Genomic DNA, 26,512 nt, shown 5'->3' on the forward strand with positions numbered 1-26,512 from the left:
TTCACAGTGGAGAAAACCTGGTAGATACCATCTTAAGTGCTCATCGTTACCAATAAAGACATACACACCTGAGGACACAGCTCCCTTATAGTAAAGCCTCTGTCAAAACTCCAAGCCCAAATCGGATCAGGAGCAAATGGACAAACTCAGACTTTCTAGAGACTTTCTAAGAAAAGGCTTGTTAGGACTCTGGGTAGAGACAGCGAAGTGCTCTCACCACAGCCAACACTTAAATGCAACTGCATTCTTGGAGGACACCTGGCTTTTTCCACAAAAACACTATACAGTAGCATGATTTATTATTTTATTATTTACTTTATAAAAAACAAAAGCACAAACACATTAATTCTCACCACTCCTTCTCACTACCATTAGGGAAGGAACTCACTTTTTTTTCTTTTGGTCAACTGGCTGGTACAGAGATCTAAACCCTTGACTAGCTCACATCTTTTTTAATGTAGAACTGGCCACCTTCTAAAGTAGGCCATATTATTTGTTTCTATATATACCCTTAGATACTTCTCTCCCCTCAAATACTTAATATCCCAACTGTAAAAATGGAGCTGCAAAGGTAAAAGATAAATGAGATTTTCTTGCTGTTGTTATAGTACAAACATTTGAAGTGACTACAGAACCACAAAAGTAATGGGGAGCAAAAGAACACCCAAGTAAGGAATGGAATGTATGTTACCTATAACAAGTAGCTGAATTATCTATTGTAACTGGCACCTCCCTGACAACTGCAGGGACATGGGCACATGAAACATGAGACAAACGTGGGCCAGGTGACTGCTTTTACTTGTTTCCAGAAGGCACATGTCTCCTACACTCTTCCTTATTTCTTAGTAAGTAAAAACAAACTACAGACAACCCAGTATTTAGATTCTGCCCACTTTGAGGTATTAAATGCACAAAGAAAAGATTAGTTATGTCTAAATGGCATGCAATAAAAATATTTTTAAACAAACATGGTTAAGTGTTAAGATTTTTAGAAATCAAATATTTATTCACAATTTTAAACTGAAATCAAAGCTAATAAATCTTCCATAGTAATGATTTAAGTGCAAATGATGCTGGCTTTCTTTCACATTCATTTCCTTCAGAGTAAAGGCAGATCAGTTGTTCTTGAACAAGTCAATGCAGCTCTGCAAGAGGGAGACATTGTTCTGGGAGAAAAAAAAAAAAGTTAAGGTAGACCAATGAATCATGCTAGAATCTAAGACTTGCTATATACTTGTAAGACTTAAACACAAATCCATTGGCATAGCTTTTCACAAAAAAGCCAGCCAACTGGGTTAGCACTTCTCTTCACTAAATCCCAACTAACCACAACCCACTCTTCATCATAATTGCCTGTTAGAAACCTTCAGAGGGTCTAGGACTTAGGGAGAGGGTCCCAGCTAAAGAACTAGTGGTTGCGGCACCAGAACCCCTGCCCCTCACCTGTTTGCTCTCAAATGCAATTGTGCCAGTTCTGCTCACTGCAACTTAATTTAAATGCTATATAAATGAGTTAGTCTATGAAGTTAAGTGCTTTGGAAACACTGGATAAACTTACGGGTGAGATTATAAATGAGATCACAAATAACATTCATAAAGGATTCTGCAAAAACTACTTATGATATTCTCACTTCAAGGAAAATTTAGAAAACTTGACACCAAGACTATGACTTTGACCAGTCAACATTACGACTGTGGTGTGGCTTATTAAATTTAAACACTTTTAAACTCCAATTTAAAGTCATACACAAGAGTGTTTGGACCTAATCAAGAAACAAGTAAGTAAATACACCTATGTTGGTAGTCAAAATAAAAGATTTAAATATATACGAACATTCAAAGTTTTCTGACTTTAACCAAAGCTGCAGGCCAGTGACAGTCCCTTCCTCCGGCCCAAGGCCTGAGGGCTGACCTACCTATCCTGAACCAGACAGCACTCCAGAGCGGAGCCCCTGGAACCACCCCTAGAAATTCTGACTGAATATGGATGGGTACCTGGTAGATCTAATCTGCACCCAGCACTGAGAACCATTGTTCTCCACTGTTTTTGTGCTAAATTAAGCTATAGACATTAAATACACAGAACAGGTAAAAGTTTTTCTTCCTTTCTAAACCAAAAGGAAATATCAAAAGACACATAGCAAACTAGAAAACACTTCCTTCTAAAAAAGTTTCCCACGAAAACCCAAGATACTGAAGAGCTTATTCATAAATTACTAGAACAGGTTCTCTGGAGTGTGGCCTGCAAGGCCTTTGAGAGTGAGGCAGGGTAGCCTCCACCAAGAATGCTCTTCTTGAAAGTATTCAAGATATTATAAATTTTTGGTTTGCAGTAGCAAGAATACTCCAGTGAGCAGCTCCCATCTACTAAGTGCTATAGAGGATTAAAACCACAGACAGGGGCTGGCCAGTTAGCCCGGTTAGTTGGAGCACAGCCTTATAAACACCGAGGTCACAGGCTCTGATCCCCATATTGGCCAGCTGCCTAAATAAATAAAAACAAGAAGGAAAAAAGTGAGATCAAGGACTAGAAAATAAAGATAGCTAATATTTAAAAAAAAAAAAAAAAAAAAACCACAGGCAAACTCCATCTACCTGATAACACTGCCAATAATAAATTGGGAAATAACTTAGAAAAAAACTTAAAAGAGTTGTTGGCTTGATTTGAAGAAAACACTTACCCTGGCATGCTTTATTTCCAGTTCAGACATTTCAATTAGGTTCTTTCTAAATGCGGCCACCCTCTTCCGTTTAAAATTGATCAGTTCTATAGGAAGAAAGAGTTAAAGTTTACCAAAAAGAAAAGTTAAACGGTTTTCACGTTCACTTTAATTTCCAAATATTCTTACAAATCATCCCCACAGCTTTTGTGCACCACCATTATTTTCTCACATTTTTATTATCTGTGAGTGGGACAAATACTAGACACCTTACGGTTACTGTGGTGATGTGCTTGTCGCTGGCTGTAAGTGGACACCATTCAGCAAGCACAATTGGGAGAACAACCACTGACTCTTGGAGAACATGTGATGAGCAACCTCACCCTCATGTTCTAAGTACCGACATTAGAGGGAAGGGTTGGGGCCGGGGGTAAGCCAGACACACTTCACCAGTGGCTTGCGAAAACTTCTCAAAAGACATATAAACAGCCAACAGGCTCATGAAAAAATGCCCAGCATCACTATCAGTAGGGAAACGCGAATTAAAACCACAATGAGCTATCTCCTCACACCTGTTAAAATGGCTTTTATCAAAATGATGAAATATCAGTGTTGGTGAGGATACAGACAAAAGGAAAGTTCCTCAAAAAACTAAAAATGGAACTGCTGTAAGATTCAGCAATCCCACTTCTGGGAATACATCCAAAGAAACTGAAGGGATATTTGCAGTCCCATGTTCACTGCGGCATTAGCCAATACACAAAATCAACCTAAGTGTCCATCAATGGATAGAATAAACAAACTGTCGTGCATGTATATACATAGTGGAATACTATTTAGCCTCAAAAGGAAATTCTGTCATCTGGGACAACATGGATGAATCTAGAGGACATTATGCTAAGTAAAATAAGCCAGGCACAGAAAGACTGCATGATCTACCTTATAAGTGGAACCTAAAAACAAAGTTGAACTCACAGAAATAGAGAAGAGAATAATGGTTACAGAGGGTGGAGGCAGGGCAAAAAAGGGAACGGGGAGGCGCTGGTCAGAGGGCACGAAGTTTCAGCTAGACAGGAGGAGTAAGTTTTGAGATATCTGCTGCACAGCAGGGTGACTATAGTCAATAATGTGAATTTCAAAATAACAAAGTAAATCTCAAATGTATCACCACAAAATATGTTAAATGAGGTGACAGACATTCATCGGCTCGATTTAATCATTTCACGTGGAATACATATATCAGATATCACATTAAACTCCATAAATGTAATGTAATGATTTGTCAATTAAAATATTAATTCAGGATGAATAATCAGAGATTAGGGCAAACAATATGTGCTCCTCCCTCTTATCCCTTTTACAAATTTGTGACGGTAAGCTCTCTTACAGCTTTAATCATCACTCCCTTGGTAAAAACCTTCTATAGCTCAAGCTGGTGGCTCAAGCATCCTAAAAAGCAGACTCACCTGCCTCACTGTCTCTACGGTACTGGCCAATGGAACTATAACTCAAACAGCCATTACAAAGTGAAAACTCTCCCCCCAGATTTTATAGTGATATGTTAAGTTCATAGTGCTAGTGCTATACAGGGATATGTTAATGACAATCCCTTGGCTATACTACGTTAAACAGGTCTTCCCAGAAGTCAAGATGAACTCCTCTCCATCCTATAGGCCTGCCCAAAAGTCCAGGCCTCATCAGTAAGTATCCGTGATCCATGATACCAGCCCTCACCACCTTTTATGCTGTGTTCCTGAAACTAACTCAACTCAGTTCAGCTACAAATCTTTGAAAAACAAACTTGTACCAAAAGCAAACTGGTTAAGAGCCATCAATCTCAGAACTCTATAAAATACTATTACTTTTAGCATAGTGTCTACCCAGGCTTGCATTTTGAATAAAAAGGATATTACCAAACAACACAGGAGAAAACCTCGCATAGTAAAGATAGGCCTAAATTAGAAACATTTTAAATTTTATGGTTTTTCTCTCATCTCCTCTAGAACTGTCAGATCCACTAAACTCTGGCCTACACAATAACCTAAGATTTCAACTCAGTAGTTTCAAAGTGTATTCTTATAAATTTAAATTAGCTGTTTAAAATTAAAAACACAAGAATTTGTTTTTAAGAATGGGAAAGTTAAGGATACTTTGGAAGAATCCAAAAGAAAGCCATGTCTGCATGCCATTTGCCAACTTGCAGTAAAGAGAAGTTCTGTGCCTTCCAGTAAAACATTACAGTCCAAAATAGACATGAAGCATGACAAACGACTGGAACTCTACAAAGTCCAGACAATACAACAGTATTGTCTATTTTATTGTCTAACTATGTCGACAATACTATTTGTAGTATGATGCCAAGTGCCCACTTGGGTAGAGAATCCTAAAGTTGGGGGAGGGGAGAAATCGCCTTTTTGCAACCATCAGAGTAAAGGCTCATTCAGGCAAGAATCATCAACTGCTAATGTAGGGAAAAAGTTTGATAAAGAGCAAATGGTCTTAAATTGCCTCCCCACAGATTAGATAAAAAACATAGTAGTAACTACACAGTGAAGAAATCGAACCTGACTGAGTAATCAAAATTAACACCACAAACAAGGGGGAGATGGACACAATATGCCCTCAGATTTGATGCCCCAAGAAGGACATATAACTCATGTAGTATTCTGTCAGGATCACATGAGCAAACAGACCAAACTAAAACTGAGAACATTCTACTTGGTAAAAGAAATTACATTCTTTTTTTTTTTTTGGTCGTTTTTTCGTGACCGGCACTCAGCCAGTGAGTGCACCGGTCATTTCTATATAGGATCCGAACCCGCGGCGGGAGCGTCGCCGCGCTCCCAGCGCAGCACTCTACCGAGTGCGCCACGGGCTCGGCCCAGAAATTACATTCTTTAAAAGGTCAATATCCTATAAATAAATAAATAAGTAAACAAACTGTTCTAGAGTAAAGGAGACTAAGAGCTAAGTAACCTGATGCAGTCCTAGCCTGGATATTGTAGTGGAAGACACGACTGAGACAAACAGCATGAGAATACAGACAGCACACTACATCGTATCAAAGTTAAATTTACTGCAGTGGATAACAACTGCAGGATGACAGAGAATGACTTTAGTCTCAGGACATACATGACAACATTTTTAGGGATAAAAGGATCATAATGTATGCAATGTAATATCAAATGGTTTATGGACACACACAGGAGCTGTGAGGGCCAGCAGGCATGTGCAAGCGATAAACCAGAGAGGCCAAATGCTGACTCTAGGTGAAGGAGACTTGGGTGTTTTTGTACTTTTTGTGCAACTTTTCCTCTAAGCTTGAAATCATTTCCAAATAAAATGTAAAAAGTACAAAAGAATGCCCCTGCTCGACCTTCTATTGCAGACTCAGAAAGCTGTTCAAATTTCTGGCAGCATTCCTGCTGGTGTGCCTCAGCCAACTTGACATCTTTGCTTTTTAATCGGGCCTTATCCAGAGCTTTGTTTGAATTCTCATAGTCAATCAGGGCCTTGGTGCGTCTGTACAAGAGATCCTGAGAAGAAAATGTACAGGTACAATATAAAAAATCTCCAGAAAACGGAATAGGAGCACTAAATATCTAAACCAGTCTAGGGCTGGCTGGTTAGCTCAGCTGCGTAGAGTACAGTGTTACAACACCAAGGTCAAGGATTCAGATCCCTGTACCAGCCAACCACCAAAAAGACACAAAAAAACTTAACCAGTCCAAAAAATAACCTAAGTATTCACAGTACCAATCAATGCACTGTCTGAAACATTAAATGGCAAGAATCTACCTCTACATCTCCCCTCCCATTATTATTTTTTTATTTCCAGATTTAGCAGGGATGAACAACTGTCTTAGTCCATTTTCTGTTGCTCATTAACACAATAACTGAAACTGGGTACTCCATAAAGAAACAATTTATTTCTTACAGTTCTGGAGGCTTGAAGCCCGAAGCTGATAAGCACACATCAGGTGAGGGCTCTCTTCTGGGAGGAGACTCTCTGCAGAGTCCCTAGGTGGCACAGTGTATCAAGTGGCAAGAGAGTAAGAGTGTGTTCATGTGCTAACTCAGTTCTTCCTTCCTCTTCTACCTCTCAACATTGCCACAACCGGGATTAAACTTCAGCATGAGTTTTTGGAGAGGATATTCAAATCATAGCAACAACTCTTATAGCACTGTTAAAAAGTTTTTTCAGAATTATTTATAGGCATCAGGTGAAAAAATCCAGAGTGAAAAATGAAGGATTTTTTTCTGGTTGTTCAATAATTGAAGGTAAATTCAGAAATGTAAACACTGAGTATGAAAACACATGTACAAATTATAGCTGTGTGAGTCAAATGGAATACTGCCAGACTGCAACTGGGCAGAGAGTAAGGTAGTAAGAAACATATAACAATATCCTGCAAAAATCCTACATCTGGTAATCTACCCTGGGGAAGCAGCTAATCTTAAAGATTCTTTGCAATCTTATAGCCAAGTAAGTAGATAAAATTGTCAATGATGATACATGTATACAATGGACTATGCAGTTTTTAAAAACTGTTGAAGACTGCTACCATGGCTTAAATGTGTCCCCCCCAAATTCATAATCCTTCTGTCCTCATGATTGGATGAACAAGAGTTCTGCCCTCAAGAAAGGATCACTCTCATAGGAATGGGTTTGTTACCACGGGAGTGGATTTTCCATAAGAGCAAGCTCTCTTGTGCTTGCCCTCCACCATGTTATGATGCAGCAAGAAGGCCCTCACCAGATGCCAATGCCATGCTCCTGGACTTCCCAGCCTCAGAACCATGAGCTAAATAAACTTTTCTTGATAAATTACCCAGTCTGTGGTATTGTTATAGGAACAGAAAATAGACTACAACAACTGGCAAAATAACTGTTGAAGCTGGGTGAAAACTATTATATCTTCTTTTGCGTATACACGAAAAACTTAAAACTATAACAGTCTAAAGTGTATAAAAAGTATCCAAAAATAAGTCTAAGAAAACATGTCAAAAGTCACATTAACTAAAAATTATACTATGGGGAAAAAAATAAATTTTCACTTCCTGATGACATTTCCCTTTATTATATATACCTTAGTCTGTACATCATTATATGTTGCCTGATTTAATACGTTTCATGTAAAACTAATTTAAACATGTTTGGGGCAGTGTAGACAGTGAAGAATGCATGTTTCATTCTCAAAGGTTATTCTGCTTATCACTTGTCTTACCTTTCATAAGTAATGCTTCACAGCAGTGGCAGGGGTAGCTGTAATTCAATAAAATCCACAAATCCCAAAACCTTTTCTGACTCAGAAATAGCCCTTTTGGTATGTTATGCCCCACATCCAATAACCTACAATATTCAAAACTATCATCTATCTATTCTGCACCAAACTTTAAGGATACAATGTCATGAAAGACTGATAAATTCCTCTCTCTTCCTCCTGAGAATAACTCCCCCTGCTTTTTGGTGGGGGTGGGGGTGTGTTGGGGGCGGGGGGGGTGACATCTGGCCAGTATGGGGATCCAAACCCTAGACCCTGGTGTTATCAACAACATGCTCTAACCAAATGAATTAACTGGCTAGCCCAACTTTCCTTTTTAACAAAAAGAATATATCTCTAATGTTACACTTCTGGTAATGGCAAAGTGGTCTTGCACTGCTCTGGTGAGTTCAACAATTTCTTGTCTTACCTTAGCGGCCTCTATGTTGAGCATGTAGTATCGGAGAAGCTCTGTCAGCTTTAAATCTTCATCTGAAGAGACTCGACCCTCCACTTTCTATTTAAAAAAGTAAAGGTCACCATCAAGGCAGAAATCTACAGATTATAAAACATATGAAGACTAACACAAAAATCCTTACCCTAAGTTTTTCAAATAGCTCAGCAACCTTCAATAGGTACCTGAAAATATACATATGATTTTGGTTTTAGGTTTTAACTCATTTACGATAAGACATGGATGAGTAAACTAGCCTTTGGTACTTTAGAATTACCAAAATAGTGCTTTCATTTCAACTGATCCAAAGCAACAGAGAAAATGGTTATAAAATTGAGCACATTTACAGTGCCACACTCATCAGCATCATCCTCTTGGTGCCCCTTCAGCTATCCTGCCACATGTCCAGGATAATTCTTACCAAATGCCAATCCTTTGCTAACCAAGGACCATGGCTGTCACAACGCAATTAATATGTTACTACTTCACCTTGATTCTGCCATTAGCCTGACTTTCAATTTCAAGTCAGAAATAAAACGACTTATTATACCAAGTGTAGGTGTTAAGTAGAATACTGCCTCATACCAGAAATGCCCAGAATGAAGAAACTGTAAAAACATATATAAAAGTAAGTGCAAGATCAGATGGCGGTTATGTTATTCTCATGACCACCATAACCACATCTCTTCAAAAAGTCCAGAGCATCACTAGGCAAAATGTCAAGCACCAATTGCCAGAAGACATAAGGCAAACTTCTTTCAAAAACAACTCCAAAATTAAATCAACAAGAAAACTGAAACATTTAAATTTGACAGAATAAAGGTATTAATACCAACATGTTATGGCACTTCAACACCTACCACATTTGTTCATCTATAGAAGAGCCATCTAAGTCCCCTACGACTGTCTTATGTTTTATTTGAGTGCTGGAAACTATCTTTGATGAGCTTATACTTCACAACAGAACTGAAACAATGAGTCATTACTCATTATGCTTTCCAACAAAAACTTACTTTTTGATGACTGTGGGCTCTTGTAAAGCCAGGCTGTGCAAGCAGGCTGCAGTGTGGATATAGTCATCAGCAACATCTGTAGAAACAAGGACAGTCCTTTTTACATGAACAGAGACAGGCACATTAGCAAAGTTTTAAGTGGCTAGAGAGTGAACGGTATTTACTTTTATGAGATCTGGTCATCTTGTCAGCTTTTGCACAGGAATCCTTGATCCTATTGTAATAATTAATAAGAAAGTTCTTCTCTTGCTCAAAGAAGTCATCTACCTCCTAAAAAGGAGGAAAAATTAAAGTTAAGAAGCAGAAATTCCAAGAATGTGAATATGTATTCTGTATTAGAAGAAACATTATAGCAAATAACCTCATGAATAAGAAGTTAAAACTTTTACAGATCAGGGAATTACAAATTCTTAAGATACTATTTCACACCCATGACTGGCAAAAATCAAAGGCTAACAGGAAATGTCAATAGAGAGAACGATTTCAAAGAGCAATTTGGCAATGACCAGTAAAACTCTGGTATCCTGTCTAAGACCCATCAATTCTATTGCTACTGCAGTGGTTCTGCCATGTAGGACATTGCCACCAGCCTTGGATATCTGCATTTGTAATATGGGTGGGGGATTCTTTCGAATTTGGTTGGTTTCGGGCTGGGAGGCAATACTGACATCTGGTGGGCACTGGCCAGGGATGCCAAACATCCCACAATGCCTGGATAGAGGATAGTTCCACACACCTTAAACTGCACCAAGGGAAAGAGAGTTCCAAAATTCCGACAATGCTCCCTCTACTAAGCATTGTCTGTTTTCAGGGCTCCCTACCCAAGCCCTGGCGTGACAAAGCCGGACACCACAGATAGTACTGCAAAGGTAACTAACACAGTTTAAAAAGAGGGGGAAGGCCTGGGGAGTGAAGAAATAAATCCCACGTATGAGGGTAATGAGAGACTTGTATATTAATTTTTACTTTCTAGAATAGCACTATCCAATAGAAATAAAACGTGAGCCACACATGCCATTTAAAAATTTTCTAGTAGCCTCAATAAAAAGTAAAAAAGACACAGGAAAATAATTTTAGTATTATACTTAATACAGTACGTCCAAAATCATTTCAACACACAAAAATGTTACTGAGACATTTACTATTCTTTTCTTTGAACTAAGTCCTTGAAATCCAGTATGTAAATAAGTTTAAAATTTGGTTCCTTAAATTGTGCCAGCTAAGCTACAGGTCAAATGCTCACCTGCCACTTGTGGCCACCATACTGACAGTGTACTTCTGGGAACGGCATGAAATACTAACCTGGTAGCTTACTCTCTTTTTAAAATTATTTGAGTAAGCTCCTTACAGAAAAGGAGTAAATGAAGACTTGAATGTGGAAAGGTTCATGTCACCTCTCCTGTGAGAGAGGCAAGGTGTTTTGGAAAAATAAATGAAAACTGAATGAGAAGAGAAAATAACCAAAATTGAAGAAAATTTACATTTCTTAAAAGTTTATACCATCTGTTTCACAGATACCTCTTCCAAAGAATGTGCAAAAGGTCACCTATTCCCACTTACCTTAACTCCAGAAAAAAGAACTTCATCAGCACTTTTCACCACACTTTTGAAAAATCCACCAAACATCTCTTTGGTATTTTTCCGCCTGACACTTAGCTAAAGGAAGAAAATTCCAAAAGAACAGTTTATGATATATATTTTTCTAGGTTCTCCTAAAGAAGTATTGAATTACATTCCAAGTAATACTTTTTACAAGTACAGGCACATACATAAGGTATCTTTAATTCCGTCTTAACCACCAAGTCTAAAATATCTGATAGGATAGGTCGGTTAGCTCAGTTGGTTAGAGCACGGTGCTGATAAAATATCTAATAAATGGCTAAACGTAAACACAGGTCATCTCATTCTAAAAGGTTGGAGATATGTGAAAACAATCCAAGTGCTAAGTCTTAGTGGCTTTTAAATCCTTGGTAGAGTTACCGTTCTGATCTACAGATTAAAAGACACTGAAGGGGCCAGCCCATGGCTCACTCGGGAGAACATGGTACTGATAACACCAAGACCACGGGTTCGGATCCCATATAGGGATGGCCGGTTCGCTCACTGGGTGAGCATGGTGCTGACAACACCAAGTCAAGGGTTAAGATCCCCTTATTGGTCTTTTTAAAAAAAAAAAAAAAAAAAAAAAGACACTGAAGAAATGTCTAAATCGGGGCTTATCTCACACATACTAAATAGCAAGAAATATACTGATTTTTTTTAAAAAAAGCATCCAAGTCTCCTTTCAACAAAATGGGTAGCCGAGAAGGAAATAAATGTAGATCAATTTAAGTTCCATCTATAATCCCTAACTTAACTGAGGGAGCTAGTCTTTGGAAGGGGGAAAAAGTCAAATTTTTAAAGCAGTTTCACAAAAAAGACTTACAGAGTGGATCTATGAGTAAGAGGGGTGTCTATGAGTAAGATGTCATTGAAAAAGGCTTCCAAAAAGGCTGGCTGGTTGCTCAGTTCATTAGAGTATGGTGCTGATAACATCAGGTCCAGGGTTCAACCCCTGTACCAGCCAGCCACCAAATAAATAATTCAAATTTTTTTTTAAAAGCTTCCATTGTGTTGGTAAGAAATTCAGAACTTTTATAAATTAAGTCAATTTCTCAGAAAGCAGAAAATGCTTTTTTACAGTATAGTTTTAAAATATATAAAAATATATATACATTTATAACTTGTCATGGAAATGAAAAAAAAAATGCCTTACATCCTGATCATATTCCAGGAAAACATGAAAGTTGCGATCTTTACTGAGAACAGGGTGAGAAGAAAGTCGCTGAAGAAAGACTTCATGGGAGGACACAGTCTTCTTAAAGACAGCCAGATACTCACTAAAAAGAGATGGGCACACGGTACTCAGTTAGCATCACTCAACTACCTAACCAACACAGCTCTACTTTTAACTTTTCTTTTTTTAACTCTACTTTTCTGCTCATGCCATTACATAAAATACTGCAACTGGACCAAAACAACATTTTGGTATAGTTTGGTATCTAGTTAGGTAATAATGGCATTGCACTTTTGGAATCCACATCAATGAAGAAGGAAAGTGATGGATTTGACAGTTCATTTACACACAGATTTTTTTCCAACCAACATGGATAAAAATAGAGTATCTGTGGGATGCAGAACCTGCATACTGTATTAGGAGAGCCAACTTTTCATATACCCAGGGTTCCACAGGGCCAACTGCAGGACTAAAGTATCCTTGGATTTTGATATACAAGGTGGGTCCTAGAATCAATCCCCTGCAGGTACCAAAGGACAACTAGTTGAAGAATATCTGGTACAAATTTTTCAGTTCTCTATAATACAAACCTACAACTAAGACACAGAATAAAGAATCCATTTTTGTTTGAAATAATTAAATTATGACAAGATTGAAATACACTGCCTGTGAACCTGGACTTTCAAACCATTAATGTGGTTATTCAGAATGCTTCTCCATAACAGCATTCACTTACAATCTCATTTCTCCTATACTCCTAGTAACCTAACTTCAAAGAAAGCTTTGTACATTATAATTTTTCAAGCTGCTAATAAAGACAAAAAGGTTTATTTCCTCATTATGCCAGACCACTATTCCCTTAGTAAGTACAGTCTTAAAACTAGTCTATCCAATGTCAATAGCCTACAAGGAATTAATGTCTGAAGCACAAAGACTATGTCCCATGCTCTGCAAAATGTAGTTCTACGGCTAGCTGGTTAGCTCAGCTGGTTAGAGCGTAATGTTACAACATCAAGGTCAAGAGTTCAGAACCCTGTACTGGCCAGCTACCACCCCTCCAAAAAAAGTAATTTTAGAAAACAGCATTAACAACGAATTAACAGCTATACCTATAAAAAAATTAGTTTTCAGGTTCTTCTACTTATTTCTGTATGCAGCACCACCATTTTTCTACTTCTCAAAATATAGAGTCCATTAAGAAAATGCTTACGCTTCCAGTTCTTGCTTCATCTTGGCAAATTCTTCTTTCGTCATGGACCCTTCACCTTCTCCCAGCTTCTGCATCTTCTCTCGAGGGCCATCAAAGTCGGGCTTTGTAGGCGCGGGTGGAATCTGCAGCAGAGGCAGGTAACTCACTGAGCCTCTTCCTCATTCAACTCTTTGCTGGTGCACAAGAGATGGCCACCCCAGTGGGGATGTCCACAAGTCAACTACTGTTTTTTCTTAACCTTATTTCTTCTGGCCATTTAAAAGTTAAGTATCCTCCTCACAGCTGGGCATTCATTTTGACTGCAATTATTTGTTCAGTTTACCCAGTACAGACAAGTGTCTATACTGCTTCAATGTTGGCTTAAAGCTAGTATGTATAACCAATGCTAAAAACCAATGATTAACTATCAAAATTATAGCCTCCAGATTTCAAAAGGATTTTTTTTTTCTAATTCCAAAGGATAACCAAAGGACTCTGATTTTGAATGAACAGACAATCCCAAACACAAGCTTCTGTACTAATTTTGCTTAATTATTAAGCTATCTCCATTTGGACAGATTCTTCAAAATGCTTGGCAGGACAAGACATACTTATTTACCTTTAAAATCAGTAAAGTCTCTGTTCCTGCAGCCAAGAATTAACTCTCAAGGGCTGACAACTGTCTCCTTGAGCATTTCTGAGAAATCTTATTGCATAACATCAAAAATACAGTTGATTTCCTAGAAATCAACTCTGAAAGATAATGCCAGAGAAAAAAACCCAAAAACCTAAAGGTAGATTAAGACTTAAATTATTAACCGTTTACCCTTTTATAACATACAGAAAGTAAGCCTGTATGCTTCATCCCATAGCTGTTAACACTATTCTCCACATGTATTTCAGACTTTACCAGTTACAGAATTAGCAAATACTCTGGTAGGCAGATGAAATCAGACTTTTCACAACCCATTATAAAAAGTGGGTAAGGAGCTCTCACTGGGGAGAGAGCATGGTGCTGGTAACACCAAGGTCAAGGGTTCAAATCTCCATACTGGCCAGCCACCCCCAAAAAAAAGAAAGAAAGAAAAAAGAAAAAAATGTAAATAAATAAATAAATAAATAGTAAAGTGGGTAAAAGTCAAAAGATACTCACAATAAGCCCAGCATAGTCTGTTGTTTCAATAAGAGTGTCGTGTAGCCACACAAAGTCTTCATGTTGCCTTGTAACAGAAAACTCTGGACTCTGAAACGTAGGCAATGTGGTCTGTAAAGAAAGGAGGGACAACTTAACTAGAAACCGCCCTCTTAGATAAAGTGATTTCCTGGGCTGCACTTTGGGAAAATTCTGCATAATATAACATCACAGTAAGATACAAAGAAGAACAGAACAGCAATATATGATCTCCCCCCCCCCGACCCATATGAGAAATCATAGCAAAGATTCAGCATGATCCCTAAAGAATTCTTTTCACAAAACTCTACCTTTCTGAAACCTGTAATGTAATGAACATCCAAAGAGGCAGGAATCTACTAGTAAAAACAAAAGTTCCAGGAAGTTAAATGACAACCGTAATTCCATTTTTAAAAGCCCGAACTTACCCCAGTTACAACAAAAAAGAAAAGTACACTAATGTTTTTTTTTTTTTTAAATCGTAGCTAAAGTTTACTACTGCTCTGGAAATTGTCCTTGGCTCTCTTTTTATTGCAATGAATGTTTATTTCACCTACTCTGATCAGGTCAACTCAGGCAGAGAATTACCAGTATTCACATTTCCTCCCAAATAACAGATATGTTCACCAAGCCACAAAGGCATTAAAAGAAAACTGAGTGGGAGAAGACCTTCCCAACTTAGTAAATATGAAAAAAGCAAGCTACATACAGACACTTTCCTTCACTACAAATTAAAAACAAAGGTGGGAGATTTGTGCTGTGTAGACAGGTGGCTCTGACTGTGTCACTCTGCCTGGTACACTTCCTCACAGAACAGAGTAGAAGCCACACTTAAGATCTACAATGCTCAGAGCCCTAGGGCTCCACCATAGCAGGAGAACACTGAAGCAAAAGCACTTATCTGATGCCTTCTACCAGATAAAAGAGGGAGGTGCTCACTTAGCAGCAGTGCTACACTGCGTACAGCAAACATTTTAGTTCAGGGAATCTCATCTCATGCCCACTGTGAATAATAAGGCTGCAATCTAGCACTCTTTGTATTACTACAATCGTTCTGTCACTTACCTTGGTGTGCACTGTAAATTTGACCTTATCTCTCTCACTGAGGGCATCAGGTATGTCAATCTGAAGTGAGGGATCAACATTCAGGTCCACAGATACAGATCTCAGCTGAAATACATATTTGGAGTATTAGTCTCATTCATTTTTAATGGGAGGGAGTCATTAAAAAGCAGACTATATATAGATCATTCAGAAGTCAGTTTTCAGATATCTCCAAGTGTTTTTTAAACTGAGGGGAAACCTCTTAAAATGCATGGGTGTGTGTCCATAGAATTCTTGTAATCTCAACAAAGCAAATGCATGATTCTAACGTCATGTGCATTACATATTTTATGTCTATGTGAGAAATACATTTAACAAATACCTGACTGTACACTAAGAAGGCTTAAACTAGATAGAATGAAATCTTGACCTTCTTACATAAACAAAGCACAAAGAACAAAAATCATTAACCAGACCATCCAAGTCAAGTATCTGAAAGAAGTTGAGACTAAGAAAATTTGGGGAGATGATACAAAGAACAGTCATGGGATTCTGGGAGGAAAGACAGAATAGACGCTCAGGGACTGTTTCAAACAGGTGAGAAATCTAAACAGGAGGGGTGAATTACAAAAACTAACCAAGGCTTCACTTAATTAGCAGAACACCACTGTAGTTACACATGAGCAAGAAGTGTGAGTACCGCCCTAAAAACAAAAGTAACTGATTTCGTGAGATGGAAATTCAGAGGAAAAAAGCCAACTCCGTTTTTGCCAGTTTAAAAAACAAAAAAACAAAAAAAACCCCAACTTTTTAAAGAATAGGGAGGACTATAGCAGCACTTGTAAGAACTGGGCTTTTAGGAAAAAGTGGATAAGATGGTTTTCCTATAAATTCAAAACAAGGTAAATTCCTTAATTCTTAAAGAAGACAAGTTGGTAGTCAATCTGAAGGCCTGACACACAAGGCATGAGCATCTCACAGGGTAAGCAACTCACTTCCCCATTCTTCTTACTCTAACTAGTGTTAAAGTTGTCACAAAACTCCAGATTGCTTAACACAGGGAGAATACCCAATGAAGACTGGAATTAAGAAGATGAGGTTTTCCCCTCTAAATTTCACTTTGGAATCTTCAAAGTTCAAGACCAAGAACTGATGAATTTAATCTCAAACTAGAAAAACTAAAAAGACTAAATATAAATATATTCATTAAAAACACATGGATTACCCCTTTCTCCCCTTCGTATCTTAGAAGTTGTACTTTCCTTTTTCTTTAGCATTGTGACTAAGAAAAGATTTTAAATTGTGAAAACCAAGAAATAAGCTTCAAGTCTGTCACCAGAACGGGATTTTAACATCAACTACTAATAAAATCATAATATACCTAATAACCGTCCTGACATCTCAACCTAAGTACTTTTTCTTCCAAATGAATTCTTGATGACTCCTATGAAATATTTGCTTGTTTGGCTTAATTTTCACAAGTCCATTTATGAGATCTCTGCAAACAAAGATAAGCTTCAAGGTCAAAGATACTTCATTTTATCCAAACTGTGACTCCAGCACTAGGCATATTTCTGATAAAAGCTTCCTTCCTTCTGATAAGTTACCACTGGACAAATATAACCTTCAAAAAATACCTCAAGTTATAAACTGAAATGTGACTACAAAGGAATACTGGCCACTCCACCTATATTATGTTTCTACCTGTCAGGGTCAGGCATGTCCAAGTACAGGAAAAAAGCAGGCCAGGTGCTAAGAAACAACAAGAGTTGGGGCAGCCCATAGGACCAGTCTAAGTTGCACTTCCCAGAACCCAGCAATGACTGTTTCCTGAGATTCCATTTCCCAAAGAAGTCACAAACACTGGTTTCTAGCACCTCTCAATTTAATATGCTGACAATTCCATTTTAGTTCATGACAAGCTGAACAAATTCAGTAAGTCTGCAAACTCCGCACGGACTACCTTTGGAATAAGGGTTGGAAGACTCAAGAGAGATATATCAAGTAAAAGGGGTTCATTTAAATACCACAGTTAAAGCTACAATGGACTTTACCAGTCACTTTTTGTTCCACTGAATAATTATCTTATGGTTTTGTCTCTTTTCCATCCCAAACATGTAGAGTAAAAGCCCAGATATACCTGTCTTCATTTCTGGGTCAATATAGAAATATTTTGTTTTCGTATGAGTGTGATGAAGACAAAAAGGAATAAAGAAAAGTTTTTAAAAACTGTAGGTATAGGGCCGGCCTGTGGCTCACTCGGGAGAGTGTGGTGCTGATAACACCAAGGCCACGGGTTCGGATCCCATATAGGGATGGCCGGTTTGCTCACTGGGTGAGCTTGGTGCTGACAACACCAAGTCAAGGGTTAAGATCCCCTTACCGGTCATCTTTAAAAAAAAAAAAAAAAACTGTAAGCTGGATATGAAGCACACAAGGGTTCCCCAGCAGCCATTTTTGCCTGGACATATCACCCTAGGAAGCGATTCAAAGAAAAATCCAACCACTTGACATGACACTCTTAACCACCAAATAAGCAGACTAACACAGAACAATCTATATTTGAGCCTTAAAAGAACTGTCTGAAAGAGAATAATGGCAAAATTCCAAACCTCCAGGCTACTACCAACTCAACAGTCCCCAGTCACAAGTTAAATGAACTTCCTCATACTGTAGCATAGAACCCTCCAGATGATGAAGGCAACACAATTAAGGAATAAAGTTATGAAATGCTTAGAGCTTCTAAGTCAGCAATTGTGTCTTCACTCCAGAAGCACCAAGTGTAATTAAAAGTTCAGCTTTCCTTCTTAAGCTTAGTCAACAAAACCAACATCCACCCCCCGCCACAGTTCCATGCCATAATACTTGCTAAATAAATCACCAGACTCAAGGAATGGGTGGCACTCTTCCCCTTTCACCCACCGTCATCTTGAGGCACCCACAGTACTACTTAGCCTGCTGGCCAGCAGAGTCTGACCTGGGTCACAGATGTTAAAATGCCTAGAATGGCTGTTTAAATCAGGGGAGAAAGGCAGGCGTGAGAACCAAGTCCAACCTTGGGGTATGCGAGAACTTTGGCATGTAAAGTTTCACCAGTTTCCCAGATCCCTTAAGTCACTTGTGAGAATCTAAAACATACCTACTTTCAAACAATGGAATTTAAGTTTTAAAAAAACTGACTTCTGTAGACTTACCTAGAATCCACTGCATCACATACCCAATGTTTAGGATGGAGTTTCAGCTCCCAATGTACTTCCTTACTAGATCAATCCTTACAATAAGGATTGCAATTGCCCTCACATTAAGAAGAAACAAGGGGTAGAAAAAGCAAATTATTCACCTAAAAAGCAAATTATTAACTATTTTAAGAAATCTGATTGCTTCTGGTAAGAGAGAGAAGGCACTTCTCTGAAAGGAGAAAAACAGTTATGGATCCCTACATGCATTTCCCCACCTGCTCATCAGTTTCCCATCTGGGGCACCTCAGGCACTAGCTGCAGGACAACTCTGAAGACATCTGAGCTGCTGATACCAAATCTTCACACTCAACTTTTGGTCCAAATCTCACTTATGACTCACTAGCACAAGACTTAACACCATCACCAAAGCTCTCTCTTCAAAAGGTTTAGTGGTTCACAGATGACAAAGGGTATCTATGTTGTGTTACTGGACAACATAAAAGGCAAGTTTCTGAAATTCAGAGCCCACATGGGAACAGAGAAAATACATAGAGAAGTATAATAAGCCTTAAGTTATTATGGTGACTGCAAGACTCTGCTTTAGACTACTGCCATACAGCCAAAATGACAAGACAAAAAAATAGGCAAGGGACAGTTGGAATGAAATCCACAGTTAACTCTGATCTGCTAGAATGGGGGTAAGTTGAATAGCTATTTAAATCTAACCAGTTTTACGTACAGGCCAGCCGCCAATACATAAATACATCTAACTAGTTGTATACAATATACAATGCCAGTCCCTGTATATCCATATTTATTTGAATATCACAAAGAAACTACTACAGATAGGAAAAAGCGCTATTTGTATATATTAAATGACTTTCTAGTGTCCATTCCCAAAGCAGAAGAAACGTACTTAGCCAGCACATGCTATATCAGTGTCTTCCCTTCACATTGTCACTCTTTCCCCTCTAAGGGTTTGGCTTTGTTATCCTTCACTCCACTGCCAGGTAGAGGGCCAATATGACAAATCATCAATGAATGGTCTATTTCCAGCACGGAGCCAAGAGAGGCACAGAACCTGCCTCCTGGGTCAGAATTTCACAGGAAGCAAAAGCAGGACATATTTCAGCTGGAAAGGAATTTATACCCTCCTAGACCAACATTCATTTGTGAGGAAATAAAATCCAAAATTGTTCTGCTACAAAGACTCTAGATTTGTATTAATTTCTGCAAAGATTAAAGACCTGCATGATACATACTTATGAAACAACATATTACTTCGGTGCTGTTTCAACTCACAGTAAAGAAGTGCTCCGAAAGAAAATCTAATTCCATACCCCTCCCCCGAACCCCCCTTTACAGTTCAAGTATTGGTACTAAATGGCTGAAATGCTTGGGTGTGTTGGTACTCTGAATTGCTACTGTTTTCTTCCATTCTGAAGATAACCAAAACCTATTTATCTGTACTCTATCCCAGATTTTCGTTGTGGCACTGGTGCTTGAAAAACAATCAAATCAACTTCAAGTGATATATTAACTCCTCTTTTACAGGTATTTGCTCTCATCCCCCCTCCCAAGTGTTCTCCCCTTCGTATAATTCAGGCCTGCAATATTATCTTAGTCCTCAAGGACAACAGAACTAAGGACTTCTAGAAGATCTCAGTCTTCTAACATAGGTAAAAGCTATGCAAGTTGCTCAGGCATAAGCTGAAGAAAAAATTAGATAAAGGGCTGCAACAAGTGATCAGATTTCCACAGCTCATCTTGGTAAGACGGGACCCAGAGAGACCCATCCCTGCTGACACCAACCATTCTTACCAGTAGTCCACCAAAACACACGCAGACCACAGTAGAACACTGCAGACTGCAGGGCATTTGGAGGCTACGTAGCCCCAAGTTCCTAGAACAGGAACTGAAGCTCGGAAGAAGGTCAGTGCAGCACACTCAGCGAATGGATAAACTGAATCATCATTTCACAAGGCTGCAAGCCCATGCATTAGTTGAATCTCAACATGGAACCAGAAACAGACTAAGCTGAATTATTGCCTTAAATACCTAATTCATGTCAAGAAATCCACCTAATTACTTGGTACCTAGATTACTTTATGTGACCTGTAAGGATCTCCTAGCACAGAAATCCTACTGGGAATCAACACACCACTGCTACAGAGAAAGCAGTTCCAACAAAAGGAAAACAGAAAAACTAATTTGTTCATCCAGAGCTAGAGCCCCTCACCTACTACCAAATGCCAACAAGGCTCCCTCCCAAAAGTCCCCTAGTTTGTCAAGTTGACAAGTCCTCTGCCATAAAGCTGACACATACCATTATTATGCAGATGAGGGCATTTAAGAACAGTCACTGCTTGCCCTTTATGGTCAACCCAAGATAAAATGGAAATAGCTTTAAAAATAAAGTTATCTTCTGGGCCGGCCTGTGGCTCACTTGGGAAAGTGTGGTGCTGATAACACCAAGTCAAGGGTTAAGATCCCCTTACTGGTCTCTTTTAAAATATAAATAAATAAATAATAAAATTATCTTCTCATCACCAATAAAGATGATTCAGCAGCATGAGTAGAGCTGTCTGTTGCTGGTCACCTCAGTTTGAGACACAAATGGCAGCATGGAGAGAAGGCTGCCTGCTTTGTGGTTGGATTTCTCTTGCTTTGAATCTGAGGTTCCATGAATTCCCCAAATTCACAAGTAAATATTCTAAAACTCATTTTATCACTCACCAGCTACCTGGTATCCATAAGCACACATCTCAACTTTGCAGTTCTCTTCTTGAAAGATCAAGTGAAAGCCCTGACGTTGGAGCCATCTGCCTTCATACTTTTCCCTATTTACCCTGACAACAATACTTAGGAGTGTACCCTTCAGAAACAGAAAAATGCACTCCACTGATTAACATTAGCAGCTATTGTAAGAAAACTACACTTTTCTCTCTGGACCACATAAAAGCACCTGAAAGTTATCCAACTTGTAAAAAGGGAAGAGTCAAGCCAAAGACCCAATTTCTAGACTGAAGTTCAGTCCCATTCGCCTGCCCCTCAAACTGCAACACTCCTCCCTGCGTATTTATGGCTTGCCTTTGGGCTATTAAACAGCTTGACATATTCCAAGTCCCTCTTTTAGGAGAGATCTCTTCTTAAGAGTAACTCAATAGCCTATCAGAAACAGGTGTTGGAGGTTAAGAAGTCACTTTTTGGAAAGTTAAATCATGAAAAGAAACTTCTCAATTTATAGTTTAAAAAAATCAAAAAACCAAGTTTGTCACATTCATGTGAGATAAGATGTACTGCAGCCATCTTCCATTTCAAAAAAGACAGAACTTACAAAGCTCCGAAATAAGTCTCTTGAAATTGGGATCATTAAAATTTAGGTTGTTTCCCTATATCTAACTTCATAACACACTTCTTTGACCACTGGCTATTCGAGACATTCAGGATACTAACCTACAGAACTGTTCTCACCTAATTTGCTCTAGCAACAAGGCTGTGATAATAAAGACAGCAAAATGTTTAAACAGCAGGATTTTAAATCAAGTCCCACCCCTGCAGCACACATTTCTCAGTGAACTTCAATTCCAGCCCACCATGCTTTGCTAGGCAATGTCCAAAGCTGGCACGGCACTTCACTTGCAAACATAGCAAACACAAAGCTGCCCCTTTGTAACCCTCAACTGCCCAGAACCTGCTGAAGAAAATCATTCTTTTACCACCTTTGATAAAGTTCCTCAATATTGGCGGAGAAGCTAACAAAAATAGTCAACAATGCTTAAGTTTTAAGTGGCACATTATTTCCTAGGCAAGAATTTATTAATCATAGAAGATCTGAAAAAAACTTCTAACAAACTGTCAAAGACTAGCCACTGTCTTTTTTTTTTTTTTTTTTTTTTTAAAGATGACCGGTAAGGGGATCTTAACCCTTGATTTGGTGTTGTCAGCACCACGCTCAGCCAGTGAGCGAACCGGCCATCCGTATATGGGATCCGAACCCGGGGCCTTGGTGTTATCAGCACCGCACTCTCCCGAGTGAGCCACGGGCCGGCCCCTAGCCACTGTAACACAACTTAATCCCGCCCATCACACCATTTTAGGAAGAAAAATCAGTTTAAACCAATTACTTTCTCCCAGGGTCGGTTTTGTTCCCCTCCCCCAGGACATTTGACAACAATGGTTATTTCTGACTGTCATGACAGGATGGGAGGAGGCTGCTGTCACCCAGCAGAGTCCAGGAATGTTGCTAAGAATCCTACACTGCACAGGATAATCCCCAACAACAAAAAAATTATCAGGCCCCAAATGTTAACAGTGCGCAGGCTGAGAAATCCTGCTTTAAACTAAACCTCTGCATTCGATGTTCATTACTAGGTATCACCACCAAATGAAAATTGAGATCTCAGAAATAAATCAAATCTAGAAAATTCTCTGATAACTTCTTGGCCATTTCTTCTTACAACCAAAAAACGTGAGTAATCATGACCTGCTAAAGTAGTATACAAAAACAGGTACCTTAAGACACCATGTACAAGTTACTGATCCAGAACTAAGGCATGGGCAGTTCTGGTAAGTCATACTCCCTGAATTTAAAAAAAAAAAAAAAAAACGTCCTGAGTGTAGCAGAAAACTTCAGTCCACAAAATTTGGTAAATTTGGACTTGCAGCAATATTGGTCAAAGTTTAGGATTGTTCCTATACTAACAAACTGCAGAAGACTCCTCCAACCTAGATGGAGAGAAAAGTGCCCCTAGAGGCAGCTTCCATACCAGTTAGAAAAAAGTTTTTTTTAGCTGCAAACCAGAGCAGCTACATTTAAGTCTATAGACATTAACGACTGGGTCTCAGAAAGACAGACTCCATCCACCAAAGCCAATGTAACCAACTAAAGTTAAGTTAAAGGCCAAGTTGTTAGAGTCAAGGAAGAAGAACCTCTAGTTAAAAATAGCACTACACTGGGAAGGATCACCCAGCCCTTACTTCAGTCCATTCAGGATCATAAAGCAATCTAAAGCTTTTCAGAATCCAAGACAAGCCCCGGGAGGCAGTAAAGACTCCAATATCCACAAACAATGCCATTACACTTAATCTGCCATAGGTTTACTAGACTAATGGGAACGTGACTCAACTCCAGAAAGACCCCCAAGAAACACAAATTGTGATTGGGCACCTAAATATGGTGCCCCGCTACTTTTGGCAAACAGATGGCCTGGAGAACCTATAAAGTTCAAGGTGACTGGAGGCAAAGGTAGCTTATTAACCATGCAACTCTTCCCCTGAACTCTGCTTTCTGAGGAAGGAAACAAATCCCAATACCTTTGGCTAAAGGATGTTACAAAATGGAAGTGTCAGGCACCAGACACAGCTTAATACTCCCTTTTGATTTTGCTGAAGTAGCCAAAAATAGTATTGTATTAGCATTCAAAACCTTCAAGAATCAATTAAGTTCCCTACTTTATTAATGGGTCTTAACCCCATTGCTCATGAAAACTCCAAACCATAGCCAATAATCAGAACATTTAAACACTTTAAGTAAAAACGTAAAATATTTCATCTGACTAGCAAAAGTGTATTATGGAAGAAGAGTTTGCCCAAAATTTGACCTCCGGTTACTATTTCACACTTACTCCAATCTCCCTTTTGGTTAACGGTGAAACCATCTAGAACCGTCTAGACCTGATCCACCACAGCACAATACTAGTATAGGCAAAGATCAGGAAGCAGGATGAAGCCACGTGTTAGGGCAATATTTCACTTAGTTTTGTTACCTCCTTATTTCTGTAATCTAAAAAATTCAGAAGGAAAATAATGCCATATAATTCTCCTCACTACTGATAGGGACATAGTTCCTGCAGTCACTAAAACCAGGAGGCAGGAAACAGCTTTAAGAACCCACCCCCAATTATGCAGACCAAGGTGGTGGAGGAAGTTATTTTAAAAAGCAATTGCAATATACTGTACTAACAAATAAGGAAGTAGGTTGAAGCAATCAAGTCCTCTTAAATAGCTGACTCTGGACCAAGAAAGCTGGAGGGTACCAGTATACAAGAAAAAAAAAATTGCTATCAAAATTCCTATCCAGTACCTAAACTTCAGGGGAAAAACTACCTTTAGAATGTTCTAGAAAGAATCGTGGTCTCAAGTACCACTTTATCTTAGTAAAAAAGAACTTTCAACTTTCAAAGAAATAAAACACCCCAACCAAGACTCTTCATGCACAAAGTTCTATTTCAATAACTAATACAACAATGATACCCTTGTCTGAACAATCCAGCCGCTTTGAAACGTTGGTATTATCTTACTAGATGAAAGCTTCTCCGCTCAAAGGTGCCTTGTCTAAAGAGCTGTTTGTTTTTAAGATGGCTCCAAGTTACTTAAAACTTGAAAGAGCCTTGTATTTTTACTTACACTAATCTGTCAGAAAAACTTTCATATTGATGATTCTGCATATAAGGTTGTGGCTCACAACCTGTAAGCATCGCAAAAGGAGCAAGACTAAACTATAAAGGGACCAATGAAAGAATGAAGGTCTGTCTGTGAATCTTTAATTTTACTCTATAGCAACTAGTTTATCGCACTATTAATCTTTTAGGCCTCACGCTACACGCCGCCTGGAGATAATTTACATAGATACACAACATTTAAAAATAAAAACCAAGTCCAGCAAGTATTGGAGTACCTACTAAAAATTGCACAACTCCCACAACGACGCATTTAGCATTTATAAAGCTGTAAGAAACATACTTCAGAAACTTGATTTGGTGGAATTTCCCTAGTGGTTTGGGCCAAAAAGACCGTTTTTTCACAAGGGGGGAGGGGTTGGTTTGGAGGCAACCACGCTAACGTCCATACTGCACCCTCACCTCCCAGTCACCACGAAGCCAGGAGGATTTTAAGAATTTTCAATATAAGGACACATTCTGGAGTCTCCGGTGATTAGCCCCAGAGACTGGCCAAGCGTCCACTCAGTACGTGACACCAGGGGAAGCCTACTGAGTAACGTCCCGCGTCTCTGGTTCTCTCCTCGGTAGGAGAGTCGGAGGGTCCACACGGGCCGCCTTCAGAGGCGAAGCAGTGCGGGCGCTCGGGTCTCTTGGGTGCTTCCCGCGTTGCGGAGGACCACGAGCAGCCAGGACCCCGGGAGAGGGTGGGCAAGAACTGCGGGGGTCCGGGAGGTCGGCGGGGCCTCCCGTCCCTGAGCTCGAGGCAGGGGGGAAACCTCACCTTGCTGCGGTCCTCCTCCTGCTGCTGCAGTAACTCGGGAACCGCGGCCATGGCGACGCGGGCCTCGAGCAGAGGCCGCCTGGCTGTGCGAGGAAAGAAGAGGATGGGCCGCCGCCGGGGCACCTCTCAGGGGCGGCCGCGGCCCCGCCTCTGTTGGCCTCCCTACCCGACGGCGGCGGCGGGAGGCCTCGGGACTCCGCCACCATCCCAGCAGCCCCAGGAGCAGGCGAGCGGCGCGCCACGTGCTCCCCCAGAGCGGCCTCCCCCGCCCCCGCCGCCGTCCATCTTGGAGCCGGGCAAAGATGCAACGTGGGGCCTACCCTCGCTCTGCACCAGGCGGACACCACCGACCGCAGAACCGCGACGGGGACGCAGAGCCAGGGACCCTCTCCTAGCGAGGGGCGTCTCGAGAAAGACCGCGCTCCAGTGCGGCGAAATTTATTGCTCAGCCCGAGTCCAAGATGGCCACGAGAGGTGACGTAAACAAGACCTCGCGAGAGCAAAAGTGCGAGATTTGGAGACGCCCACGCTAACGCCG

General features: G+C 39.7%; 1 protein-coding gene and 1 non-coding gene across 2 annotated transcripts; both read right to left on the minus strand.

The window, feature by feature from the left end:
- Positions 1–972: 972 nt before the first annotated feature.
- On the minus strand, positions 973–26,410 carry SNX5 (sorting nexin 5). The gene is made up of 14 exons (XM_063095487.1): positions 26,295–26,410; positions 25,975–26,057; positions 15,593–15,697; positions 14,510–14,620; positions 13,378–13,499; positions 12,147–12,270; positions 10,952–11,047; positions 9,556–9,661; positions 9,392–9,467; positions 8,524–8,563; positions 8,355–8,441; positions 6,037–6,196; positions 2,682–2,767; positions 973–1,166 (listed from the first exon to the last, which is right to left on the minus strand). Exons 2-14 carry the CDS (start codon positions 26,023–26,025, stop codon positions 1,116–1,118), a joined length of 1,215 nt encoding a protein of 404 aa, XP_062951557.1. The 5' UTR covers positions 26,026–26,057; positions 26,295–26,410; the 3' UTR covers positions 973–1,115.
- LOC134365864 (small nucleolar RNA SNORD17) lies at positions 20,494–20,730 on the minus strand. Its single transcript, XR_010022191.1, has one exon. It is a non-coding gene; the product is annotated as a small nucleolar RNA SNORD17 (small nucleolar RNA).
- Positions 26,411–26,512: the final 102 nt, after the last annotated feature.

This window comes from Cynocephalus volans, chromosome 1, assembly GCF_027409185.1.
Source record: "Cynocephalus volans isolate mCynVol1 chromosome 1, mCynVol1.pri, whole genome shotgun sequence".
Lineage (NCBI taxonomy): Eukaryota > Metazoa > Chordata > Mammalia > Dermoptera > Cynocephalidae > Cynocephalus > Cynocephalus volans.

What these genes read in the sequence shown, in the direction of transcription:
- SNX5 (XM_063095487.1), bottom strand. Translation starts at nt 26,025, where the DNA reads ATGGCCGCGGTTCCCGAGTTACTGCAGCAGCAGGAGGAGGACCGCAGC. An exon ending in AATTTACAGTGCACACCAAG is followed by an intron (nt 14,621 to 15,592) that starts GTAAGTGACAGA and finishes CTTTCTTTACAG; the next exon opens with ACCACATTGCCTACGTTTCA. An exon ending in GAGCCCACAGTCATCAAAAA is followed by an intron (nt 8,564 to 9,391) that starts GTAAGTTTTTGT and finishes GTATATTTTCAG; the next exon opens with GTACCTATTGAAGGTTGCTG.